Source organism: Galeopterus variegatus, unplaced genomic scaffold (genome assembly GCF_000696425.1).
Source record: "Galeopterus variegatus unplaced genomic scaffold, G_variegatus-3.0.2 Scaffold385, whole genome shotgun sequence".
Classification (NCBI taxonomy): domain Eukaryota; kingdom Metazoa; phylum Chordata; class Mammalia; order Dermoptera; family Cynocephalidae; genus Galeopterus; species Galeopterus variegatus.
The window spans coordinates 624,054-636,766 of NW_007726496.1; the positions used below are offsets into that span (position 1 = coordinate 624,054).

Here is a 12,713-nt window from a genome sequence, read left to right on the forward strand (position 1 = left end):
TCATCACACTTTCAAATTCTTACTATGCTCTCCCACTAAAGACTGGTAGGTCAAGGCAGCCACACCACACTTGGATGTGATTCGATGGTCCATTCTGCCCCTGCGGGACCAATTCTGAGGCAGAGTGGTTACCAAGGTTTGGCCCCACTCCTTCTCCTTTGCTTTTTTAGCAATTCCCTCATCACTGGGATGACACATAAGCCAGTCTCTGCCAACAGGACTGCAAACCCAAACTACCACTGTCAGGAGACTTGGGAAGAATCCATAAAACTGGGTATATGGTAAAATTATTCTAAGTAGGACAGTTAGGACAGGATGTAGGGACTCAGGATTGTGCACAAGTGCAAGGAGCATAAATAGAATTAGGCAACTGTCAGAGAGAGCAGGGAGGTTAGAGTTGGTGCCAGGAACGTCTGGACCAGATTGCTTTTGCTGGTTCCTGGGGCTCCAGGCGCCCCGCGGATGCTGACTCAACATTCCAGAACGATCCCTCCGTGGTTCTCTGCAGCACAGGCCTGTGTGCTTGGCAGCCAACTGTGACCTACTTGCCATTCCATATGGACTGCTCCCAGGACTTGCTATGCAATTTGCAGGGTCCAGTACAAAACAAAAAAGCAGGGACTCTTGTTTAAAAATTATTAAGACTTTAAAGCAGTGACAGCAGAGCAGCAAAGCAAGTGTGGACTCTAAGTGGGAGACGCCATGCGAATGCACTTCCCAAGCTCATGAAGCTGCCCTGACTGCTGCAAACACTCCTACCACAACCAAGATGCTGGAGACTCCCAACCCCACCGGCCTGATATCACTTCATGTCACAATACACTAGCCAACTAGCATTGAGCTTTGGAAAGGGAAGGGAGGAGCAGCTCCTCTCTGCCCTCCAATCAAATATATAGCACTTCTCCTTACCTATTCAAACGTTCTGTTTCCACCTCAAATTCTCTAATCTTGCTTTCAGAGATGGCAGATCCGTGTGAGTAGAGTGTTTGGAAAATCTCTTGGATGTTGGAGCAATCCTGAAGTGAATGGGCCAGGTGTTCTGCCACACTGCTGGACACCTATAAAGATGAGCATTAATTCCCCTCTGGTCAGTGTCACTTCAGGGACATGCTTTGCATACAAAACAATTTAAAGCTGATATTGCTTGAGAATAAGCACCAGGAGATGGTTACCCTGGTGGTTCTCAGTTTGTATAATCCTCCTATGAAAAGCTAACTACTATGAAAGCAGTATGTAAAACAGAATCAAGATTCAGCTCCATCCCCCAAGCACCTGCTGCTGGTCTGCAAGGATGGGAGTGGGGGTGGGGGTGTCCTGCCTCTTTAGAGTCCCTGTAATGTTGGATGTTAAACAGAGTCAGCACTTCCTTACCACGTTCTGAAACCCTGGCACTCCAGGCCATTATGTCTAGTTACTGTAGCCAGGAGAGGGGTTGGCTCTTTTATTGTCACAATTTGGCTTTAGCTGGAATCTGAATGCATACAATTTTTGCTTAGTGCAAAATTTGAAACTAAGGCCTTAAAAGTGCTATTTAGGCTCTCTCCACCCTTGAGGATCAAGTAGCTGGCTCTCCCAGCCTCATCCCCAATCCTAGAATATATCCCTTAAGGAACTGAAACTGTTCCCTTTTCACCATCCGTCAGCTCTTACAGCCCCAGGGGGTTCACAGACTCTACAAATGAAAACTCTGGTACTAAACTGGAAGGTTCCAGTTCTTCGGTCTTTCATAGCATTGGGCTACACTTCAAAGGCCACATTCATCCTCACTGAAAAGCACATTCCCTTTCAAGAGGACTGTGCAAAAGGCAGAGTTCTTTTAGAGCTCCATGACTCCTCTGGTCTCTGGGGTAGCAGAGTGATATAAAACAGATACTTAAAGACTTTCATCTACATCACCAGAAAGGAGACCTAAATCATTTCTTTCTGAATGGTTTCAAGTAGAGGGAAAAAAAAAAATCTCCCTTAAAATTGAAAAAGTAATTTACATGTGGAAGGAAATCACAATACATTTTAATTTGATCCTTTGGAAGGAAATCGGGTATGATTTACTATTACAATTAACTGGTTTATTGGAGGTGAACTTTGGAAATTCCACCATCTCTAAGCTATTGTCTGTGCAGCTCTACTGGGTTCTTTCTTGCCTCACCTCTCATGGACACTTACCCCTATGCTACTGATTTCTGAGCCCAGGACTGGCCGATCAGACGATGAGGATTCAGACCTTGTCTTTGATAGCTTCACCCTCTCAGCAATCTTAAAAAACAGAACAAAAACTGTTGAGACTATGTTTATGTACGGCTACTGTTTAGCCATGTCAACTAAACTGATTAATTTCTTATGAACAACTCATTTGCCTAATTTTTCTACCATCAGCCTAACTCAGGGCCTCTCGACCTCAGCACACACTGTTGACACTTGGGCTGGGTAACTCTGTTGTGGGAGCTGTTCTGTGCACACAGACTATTTAGCAGCATTGCTGGCCTCTAGCCACAAGATGCCAGTAGCACTCCAATTGTGACCATCAAAAATGTCTCCAGACATTGCCAAATGTCCCCTGGGGGACAAAATCACTTCTGGTTGAGAAACACTGGTTTAACCTAACTTGCTAAACTTCACCATTGAGAACCAACTGTATTGTGGAGACTAGCAGGGGGTACCAGAAAGGAAGACACATATTTTAACAGTCTCTCTGTGTAGGACCCCACACATGAGCTGGGGGGCCGTGGCAGACAATGGGTGGGGCTACTTCTCACAACTGCTGTAGTCTGCCCATCAGAATCTATTGTTCTGCTGGCAGAACCGTTGGTCTTGTGAGTGGGGAGATCATTGGTTCATTATTCAGGGTCCCCCATTGGGCTGAACCTCAGTCCTTGAGAGCGACTCTCTGTCCACCATGAAGCATTATAGATTCTCACTCTTCACAATGACTTGTCAGCTGTGACATTCTCCAGCTAGATGATTAATGACTGTTGGCGTCCAGGTTGCTGCCAAGAGAGACTTAAAACTATTAGCGGGTTATCTCTCCCTGCAGCTCCAGCGTAGGAGGCCTGCACAAGGTCCCTAGGGAAGCCCCTCAGGCCTTCTGAGCTAAGGGCATGCCTGCACAGTTGAGTGCTAGGCAGAGGCTGGTGCTTCCAGATAACAGGAGGCGTTCCCGCCCATCCTTCCCATCCCCAGGAGCTCACCTTGGCAATGGGAATGTCATTGCTGCTGCTGCTTGTGCTCAGTTCTCCAGTGCTGGGGTTAACTGGGCGATTGGTGGAAGTGAGGCGGCCAGGGCTGGAGGGACCTGTGGCCTGCACGCTCTGTAGTCGGGTTTGAAGTTCTCGAACCTGAAACCATAATGCCTTTAGACACAGTTGGAGGTTTCCCAGACCAAAGAGCAAAAGAACCAGCTGGGCAAGATGGTGGGGCTTTCATTTACATTAAGAGATCAGCCCTTCTGGAAAGCTAAATCAGTTCAGTCCACATACAAGTCACTGTATTCTTAACTGGACCTGCCAGTGACTGTCATCTGTTCTTCACAAGCACAAGGTGAATGTGTTACCTAAGGTACTACAAGCTTCTAGCAGGGGAGGGATCACCACCTTAAAGGAATGTTTATTCACTCAGTCCCAAGTGCCTGACTCTGTGCTGAGAGAAGACCCAGAGTGAAATTTCCACTGTCATGGAACCCAGAGCCCAGAGGAAGAGTGGTGAATGATTTCACAATCATTTATCATTTACAGCAACACAAGTGCACTTGAGTGCTGTAAATATCTATCTCGAGTGATACAGGAAGCAGAAAAGGGGAAGAATGTAGCTCCACCTGAAGTCATCCAGAGAGAGCTTAACGAGGGCAGCGGCACTTCAGCAGAGGCAAAGGTGAGGAAGTGGGGGGCAGCTCTGATGATGGTATGGGGGGTGGGGAGAGGGGGAGAACCGCTTGCACAAGCGCACAGGCATCGGGATGACCCGCTGTGTGTAAAGAGTCGCAAGTCATTCAATGTGCATAGTTTGGAAGAGAGTCTGCATTGTGAGGGGTTAGGCTAAGATGACGAGATAGTGATGGCAACAGCAGCGTTCCCTCAAGTGACTTCAAGAGAGGACTATCCCTGGGGCATATAGTTTGGAAGAGAGTCTGCATTGTGAGGGGTTAGGCTAAGATGACGAGATAGTGATGGCAGCAGCAGCGTTCCCTCAAGTGACTTCAAGAGAGGACTATCCCTGGGGCATCGGGAAGGACTATCCACACAGACCTCCTGTATAAGAAACACACACAGGGCCTCTGAATGACATTTAAAACACACATTTCCCCACCCAAAATTTAAATGTCCACATCATGCTTCTCTGTGGTTATGGCTCTGTGACTTCCAAAGAGAGAAGTGCTCCAAGTAAGTGAAGACGGTTGCTGGAAACTGGTCTTTCTGATAACCTTGTTCACAGTTTTATCATCAAGGTACAATGTCTATCTTAAAGGGCAAAGTGACTACAGCACCCAAGAGGCCTTACGAATGGGTACCCCACTCCCAGGAACTCTGATGTAGTAGGTCTGGATGAAGCCCAGGAATCTGCCAACTGACAAGCTCCCAGGAGATGCTGATGCTGCCAGTCCGGGCATCACACCTGCACAGCACTGCCCTAAGAGACTCTCAAGGCCATGGAGCACTTTAGTCCCACAGACAGACAGAGTGAAACTGTAACCCTGTGCCAGCCCTGCTGCCAAAACCCTTCTAGGCAAGGGTGGAGAATAGGCACATGGCCTCTTCTCTAAAAGCCACTGGAAAGCTTTGCATATTAAATATCTAGAATGTCTCCATCCTGCTAACTTGGGAACCAAAAGTTCTTGAAATTTCAATAATTCATCAGCATATTAGAAACCAAAATAGAAAAATTCCCTTGGAGCACATTGCATTCCGTAGTGAAACAGCTCAAAGGCGCCTAATGCTCTGCTGTGGCTTCCAGGAGCTGTGGGCTGATGGAAATGGGTGCCGTCTCGTAACAGGCCAGATGCAGGCTGACCTGAAAACAGCTTAAAGACTAGAAAAACACATGCCTGTTGAAGCCAAATGGTATTGCTGGTGAGAGATTACAGGTCTCATTCTGTAATGGTCCCCAACAGACTGAGAGCAGGTGTCAGTGTAGCTGCCTCACTTTGCCACAGGCTAAGGGAGAGGGCCTGTTTTCCATCAGGCATGGGGGAAACCTCCCTGGCAGACACCATGGGTTTCAGTTTCTACTGCAATGAAAAGTCTGATTAGGTCCTGAATAATTAACAATGTTAACACCACTCCAAAACCTAAATAGTGTCTGAATTGTACACAAAACAATCAGTGGTCTGTTCCTAAGAATCCCAAGTGGCCTACTATCTTGCCTTTTAAATGATACAAATGGTCCTAGGCAATTTATAAAAACTTCATTAAAACTACCCACGTTTAAAAAATGTTTCTTCTATTCACAAAAGTAAAACATGTTCATCATGGAAAATTTAGATGGCACTGATAAATAAAAATAGGAAAAGTACTTATGTTTTTTCTTACTATACACAGACAATTATTTCTGGTCATTTTCCATGATGGGTGTATGCACACATGCACTTAAAATAATTTCTAAATCTAAATACCCATTTTCATTTTAAAATAATTTCTAAATCTAAATACCCATTTTCATTTTAAAAGCTCTGGACAAGAGAATGTCTCTGAAAACTAAAGGATGATAAATGTGTTTATTTTGGGCTATGCTTTATTATTTAATGATAATTGCTAGCCCGTGGGAAAAAATCCAGCTCAAGGGAGTGTAGTGAGCCTGTCATGGAAAGAAAGACAGCTGGTTGAGTTAAATGGCCTACTCCCCACTCTTGATTTGGAGGTGGGGATCTTAATTAATTTAAATGAATACATGCACAGAAATGAAGGCTACAACCAATCTGCTGATTCAGCTCAGGCAAGGCTTGGGAGAGGGGCAGAGGCATAGCTATCAGTGTCCTCACTTCTATTCTCACCCATTGTAGTGGGTTGGATTGTGTCCCTGCAAAAGATATGTCCAAATTCTAACCCCCAGTACCTGTGAATGTAACCTAATTTCAAAACTGGGTTTTTACGGATATAATAAGTTAAGGATCTTGAGATAAGGTCATCTTGGATTTAGGATGGGCTCTATATCCAATGACTGGTGTCCTTATAAGAGAAAAAAGAGGGAGATTCAAGCCACAGATGCAGAGACGCAGGGAAGCAGGTCCTGTGAAGACGGAGGCAGAGGCCGGCTATGAGTCAAAGAACACCAGGAGCCACCGAAAGTGGGAAGAGGCAAGGAAGGATTCTCCTCTAGCGCCTTTGGAGAGAGTGTGGCCCTGGCAACACCTTGATTTTGGACTCCTGGACTCTGCAACGGTGAGAGAATAAGTTTCTGTTATTTTAAGCCACCAAGTTTGTGGTAATTAATATGCCCATCTTTCACTGAAGATATTTTTATTAAAGGAAATATGTTTCTCTCTGAAAAATAATGTGTTTGGGAGTCAAGATAGCTGAGAGCCAAGGCTGACTGAGGTAGGATTGGTACTTGTGGGAAGGTCGTTCGTCACCCTTCGTAGCCTTTCTCAGTCAGGGCTCCTCGACAACAGAACATGATCCGGGTGGCCATTTTCTCGTTTACTGTAAAGTTTCCACATAGCTAGCACCCACCCAGATGTACAAAAGAGAAGTTGGCCTGTTACGTGGGAACCCTGGTAGACTGGGAAGGCCTGATTCCTGTCTCCCAGGGACTCAGAGTCCAGCGAAACATTACTGGGAAATGTGCTCTGAAAATGAGGTACCAAAAAGAAGTGTCCAAGTACAGAGGAAGAAACATCGCCTCTGCCACGCCAGAGTAGGCAACCCTGCAGATCATTCTTGAAGGTTGAGAAGTCATTCAACAAGCACATAAAGAAGAAAAGACAGGGGGACATCTGAAGCATTCAGGTAGGGAAATGACATTAAAAGGCCAGACCTCTGCTTCTCTCTGTTTCTTTGAGGGTTTCATAAAGACCATTTGATGAGAGAAGAAAACGGACTGGGGTGAGGAAGAAGATGCTGGTGAGTCAGAGCTACACTGATGGCCCAGGTGAGAAATTCTGTTTCTTTGAGGGTTTCATAAAGACCATTTGATGAGAGAAGAAAACGGACTGGGGTGAGCAAGAAGATGCTGGTGAGTCAGAGCTACACTGATGGCCCAGGTGAGAAACGGGGAGGGCTCAGACAGCCAGTGAAGCGGGAACAAAAGGCAAAAAACGCCCCGACCAGCAGGTCTGACGGAACTTCCTGCACGGGCGGAAGCGTCCTGTGGCACTAGCCACACGTGGTCACTGAGCACTTGCAGTGTGCCCAGCGTACCCGAGCAACTGAGTTATTAACTGTATTTGATTTTAATTAATTTAAATTAAAATTTAAATAGTTGTACGTGGCTAGTAGCTACTGTATTGATCAGTACAGTCCTAGATATATCCAAGGAGGTTAAAAAAAAAAAAAAGAGCCACATCCAAGCTTGCGGCTGTGGTGACTTAGCAGATCATGGTGCTACTCAGCACAATGGGAGAAACATAAAGAGCTGGTTTTTTTCAGCGAGGAATAAAGATGTCAGTGTTGGCCATGTTGAATTTGAGGAGACCATTGAGCACAGTAGTGAAGATTCTCAGTCAACAATTAGAAACATGAGTCTGAAGGAAGGAAATCAGAACTGCATACACAGATTTAGGGATTTTGGGTGTGGATAAGGTCCAGGGGTGTGGCAGTGGGGCGGGGGCAGAGAGCCTGTGCACAGCCAGCAGGAGCAGGGGGGCAACGAGGACAGGCAGAGGGGGCACCTTTTTCTCTGGGAAGTGACGAAAAGAGGTGAGATAGGCAATGAGAAGGGGGAGTGTGCAGACTGAAGATGAAGGATGAGAAAGAGAGGGATCCCCATCTGAGGGCTTCTATTTTCTCTGCTGGGCAGGAGGGAGGAGTCAGCAGACATCACAAATGGGACAAGAGGCTGACCTAGCACCAAAAAAGAAAAGGCAAGCTTCCACAGCAGCACTGAGCTCGGCGGAGCTCTTTCATTCACGAGGGTAGACTGAGTAAAGGCACCTTTCTCTTTAAACTCTGGAGACCTTGTTAAATAGGAAATACAAAAGGATTAAAGCCATACCAGTGAAAAGAATGCTTGGGGCAAGATTTGGGCGAAGTGGAAGGAGGAGTACTGATGAAAGAATTGGAATAAAAACTATAATGTATACAAAGGCAGGTGGCCAACCTACCCAGGAGGAGGATGGCAGGGTTTGGAGTCAGCTTTGGCAGACACCACAAAGGACAGGAACGAGAAGAGGGCTGAAAACAGGTTTTCAGAGGTTAACAGAGGTTGCAGTTCTGTAACTGTATACAGAACTGAAAATTTCCAGCATATGACAGCCTCAGCTAAAGTCAACAGGCACTCCTATTAAAAATGCATAGAAATGCTGCTTTAAAAAGGAACAATGAGAAAGAAACTCATTGTCAAGGTTAAAAGAAAGACAGTAAAATCTCTAGGTGCCAGAAAAAAAAGTGCAGCTAGAGACGTGGGGTGGGGGGTGGGGGCTGCTGCCTCAAGTCATGGGGATTGAGAGGGGCAGGGAACGTTAATGCGGGAGGGGCAGGACAGGGGCGTTGGCCAGTAAGTCAGGCAGGGAGCTGATCCTTCGATCCTTCGCCTGAAGACTGCAGCCTTCTTGCCACACCCACCTGTGAAAAACTGACAGACAGCGCTGCCCAGGAAGCCAGAAGGAAGCTCTGGGCTGTGGGGTCCAAATTTATACTATCTGCATATTGCAGGACCCCAAACTTATATAGTAACACTAAAACTGGTCTGAATTTTGCCAGGCCACCCACTGCCTCAGAAACCTAATTTAAGTCACCCAATGTAAGTCACCCAATGTCAGTAGGGGACAGGAGACTTAAGCTTCGTTGACTGACTGGGAGCCCAGGACTGTGAAGCTGCCAGCCAGACATGGTTGGGGGCCACGTGCGGAAAGAAGATAAAACAAGAGAGCCAGAAATCTAAATTGGGAAATGAGTTCACCCTAGAAAAGAAAATAAAGCAAACAGTAAAGTACATCACAATAGATACGTTTAGGATCCTTAAAGAGATAAAAGGAAAGATTTCCATGCAGAATAAGCAATGATGAAACAAAAACAGGCAGATATTAGATCTTAAAAGCTGTCTGGTGGTGGGAGAGAGACACCTGAGGCCTTGAGGGCAGGGGAATTGGTCTGTTTCATTCACTACTGCACTGCCAGCACCTTCAACAGTGACCATCGCAGTTAGTCTCAATAAAATCTGTTGAATGTCGCTAAAAAACTGTCACCCTAAAATCTAACACCTAGCTAGACTACTGTGGTAGGTTGAATAATGGTCCTCAGAGACACCCACATCCTAATACCCAAGACCTGTGAATATGTTATCATACTTGGCAAAAGGGAATTGAGATGGGATGATTATTCTGCCTTACCTGGGTGGACTCAGTAGCCACAAGGGCCCTTGTAAGGGGGAAGGGGGAGTGTCAGAGAGAGTTCTGAAGATGCTGTGCTGCTGGCTTGGAAGACGAAGGAAGGGGCAGAATCAAAGGATGCAGGTGGCCTCTAGATACTGGAAAAGGCGAGGAAACAGATTCTGCCCTGAAGCCTCCAGAAGGAATGCTGCCTGCCAACACTTTGATTTTAGTGAATGAGACGTATTTTGGACTTCTGACCTCCAGAACTGTAAAACAATAAATCTGTGATGTTCTAAGCCACTAAAGTTTGTGGTAAATTCTTATAGCAGCCATAGGAAACTATACAACTATTATCAAGAGCGTGGGCATAAATAAAGACACTCTCAAAGATTAAGAATTTATCACCCATAGATCTCAGCTGAAAGAACCTCCTAAGGATTATGCTTCTCAGCAACAAGAAAATTAAACCCAGAAAAACAATGGGATGAAAGAAACAATGGTACGTACAGGAACTGGCAGGACAAACGCTCTTGTACTGCGGCTCAGTGGAAGGGCTGGCAAGCCACTCCAGAAAGCCACCCTGCGGTTCTTGGTCAGAGCAAGAACACACACACTCTAGGACTCAGCAATCTTACTCCTGGATGTGTAGTTCAGAGAAATTCCCACAGGACCCAAGGGGACAAGGGCCTATGCCCTGGAGTGTTGTTTGTGGTTCTGGGAAGTAGGAAGCAATCTGGTTATTGGTCACAGTAAATGTGATGGGTGGTCACTACAGAACACTAGATGACCCCAGACACATCAGACTAGATGTACACACAGCAATATGGACAGACCGAGGACCAAAAATAAGCCTATAGTGCAATTACATTTATGTAAACTAAAAACACACAAAATGCTGGTATCCTACAAGGACACACACAAAATGTGGGAAAGTGAATGGGATATAAAAGGAAAAATAAATTAAAAAGGGACCTTGCACTGAGTGTGCCTTTACCTGGAGAATACAATTAGCTTATCTCTCTGCCCCTGAGGGCCAAATTAAAACAAATAAACAAAAGAAAGTAAATACAAAGATGAGAGCCAGGAGCACAAGAGGTTAGGCAGAGCTGGAAAGCGAGATGTGGGGGATTAGGAATTGGGGGCTGGAGCTGTCAAAGATAAACATCCGGTGGGGTGTAGACAGAAGTGGGTTTCCGAAATGGAGGCAAGTCCCCTGAAAATGACAGGCTAGGCATGTGTCAGATAGGTCAGCTCTGCGGGCGCTTCAATCTCCCAGTGTAAGTATAGGAGCCCAGGCAAGATGACAGTCAGGTGATGAAGTCATCTGTGAATGTGGCTCACAGACGAGTGACAGGCAGAAATGAGAGGTGGCACCAGAGTCCTCAGTAGGGTTAGACACATTATTAATAGCCATGAAAGAACAAGCCTGTTCTGTGATGATCTGCAGCAGTGCTCACTGGGTAGTTGTAATTTCAGGCAATTAGGTTGTAACTCATGATTTCATTGTGTAATGGAGCTGGTTGAGAGGAGGTGATGTCTACACCACAGAAGAGTGAGAAGCAGTAAGCCGGCAAAGCCCCGATTAATGTGCTGAGGAAGTTAGTCCCTGTGCGGTTCTCGGAAAGCTGCCCCCTGGAAGTCCAGGTTTGTGGGTGTTTTGTTGTCTACACCACAGAAGAGTGAGAAGCAGTAAGCCGGCAAAGCCCCGATTAATGTGCTGAGGCAGTTAGTCCCTGTGCGGTTCTCGGAAAGCTGCCCCCTGGAAGTCCAGGTTTGTGGGTGTTTTGTAGAGAACCACTCTCCTCTTGGAGATTTTATAAGACTTTTCTTGGAGCCCCCAAATAAATGAGAAATCAGAAAAAAAAGATATATTTACTCCTATAAATCTAATTTACATGGTGTTTTAGGAAAGCAGTATTTTACGGTGACTGGCAATCCTGGCTGAGACAGAGAGAGGTCACCAAAAAGGAAAAGAAATGCAACAGCTCTGCCATCTCTGCAGGTCTGAGAGGTGTGCAGATTCCTCTTTTCTTCTGTAGCTCACTCACTAAAGCACCTAGATCTGATTAGCAAAATGGTTGCATCGGGGAAAGGTCCACATTCTGGCTGTCTTCCTAATTTCTTACCGGCTTTCCAACAACGGAGTCAGCTACTTTCTTTATAGCCAAGAGTGAGCCTTTAAGCAGCCTGACCTCCTCACAGGCACAGTGGGGTTGGGGATGGGTAAGGAAACGCTGGTGTGGATAACTGAAAAAGCTGCTTTACGATTTTCAAGGTGCAAGTGTGTGGACAGCCCTCTTAGAGTAACTGTACCCAAAGAAGAGGTAAAAGAACCACAGCCCTAAGGGTTCTCTGCCTTGGATCCCATTTAAAACCTCCTCAACCTAACAGAGAGAGAGGGGATACTCTGCTGGACTCAGATCAAGAAGGATACATGAGTAGCTTCTCTCTGAAACAAGCTCATTTTGCTTTCACTTAGTATGGTCTTGGAATGCCAGGAAAGTGGATCTGTGCAACTAACTCTAAGGCACTTGGCAACCATGTCACTGGAACAGAGGATGTTTTACTCCCTGCCGGTCTGCGTGTTAAGTAATGGATAGAAAAGCCATCCAAACAATGGGACGAGAACTGCATCCCGTAACGATGCTACAAGAGCCTAAATTTTGGCACAAAGAGTTAACATCAGTGTAGACTTAGATCAGGTTGTTAAAGTTTCTGTGGGCCTCAGTTTCCCCATCTCTAAAAAGTTCATAATAGGACTAACAGGTAGGATTCTGGTGCAGATTACATAAAATGTGCACAAATCATTGCCCATCACAAGTAAGCACTCGAAATATGTTTGGTGTTATTATTATAATTTAAGCTTTGAGTAAGTCCTGCTTTGCCTTTAGAGATGTCTGATTTTAGTTTGAGAAGTGTATGTTCAGTCTGAAAATGTTCAAAGAATGTTAATGCTATCAATGTTATTAACAGAGCCTTAACACAGCGCCTACAGAGCTTGTGTTGCTGAGAGGCTCCCTGTGGAGTTGCTTTTCTTTGCTGTGTGAGCGTGGGGGGGGGGGGTCTGCAGCTGCCAGGCAATGCCTCCCTGCCTTCGGAGCCCCAAGGTGCCTGTGCCCCGTCGGGCTCCCCCTCCTCTAACTCAGGTGACCCTGGTGAATGGACAGTACAGGGAAGGTGCTACACCACAGGCAGTTTCCCTCTCAGACATGGGGCTCATCACTGCCACACTGCGGGCTCCAGGAGGAGTAGGCCA

The 12,713-nt window shown here is 46.0% G+C and overlaps 1 protein-coding gene across 1 annotated transcript in view; it reads right to left on the reverse strand.

The window, feature by feature from the left end:
- MCC (mutated in colorectal cancers) overlaps window positions 1-12,713 on the reverse strand; it is a 124,224-nt gene that overhangs the window by 56,849 nt on the left and 54,662 nt on the right. Inside the window, exons 7-9 of the mRNA XM_008568188.1 lie at window positions 3,186-3,332; window positions 2,164-2,253; window positions 1,005-1,058 (exon numbers count right to left, since the gene is read on the reverse strand). Coding sequence (XP_008566410.1) covers window positions 1,005-1,058; window positions 2,164-2,253; window positions 3,186-3,332 — 291 coding nt within the window. The remainder of the gene's footprint in view (window positions 1-1,004; window positions 1,059-2,163; window positions 2,254-3,185; window positions 3,333-12,713) is intronic.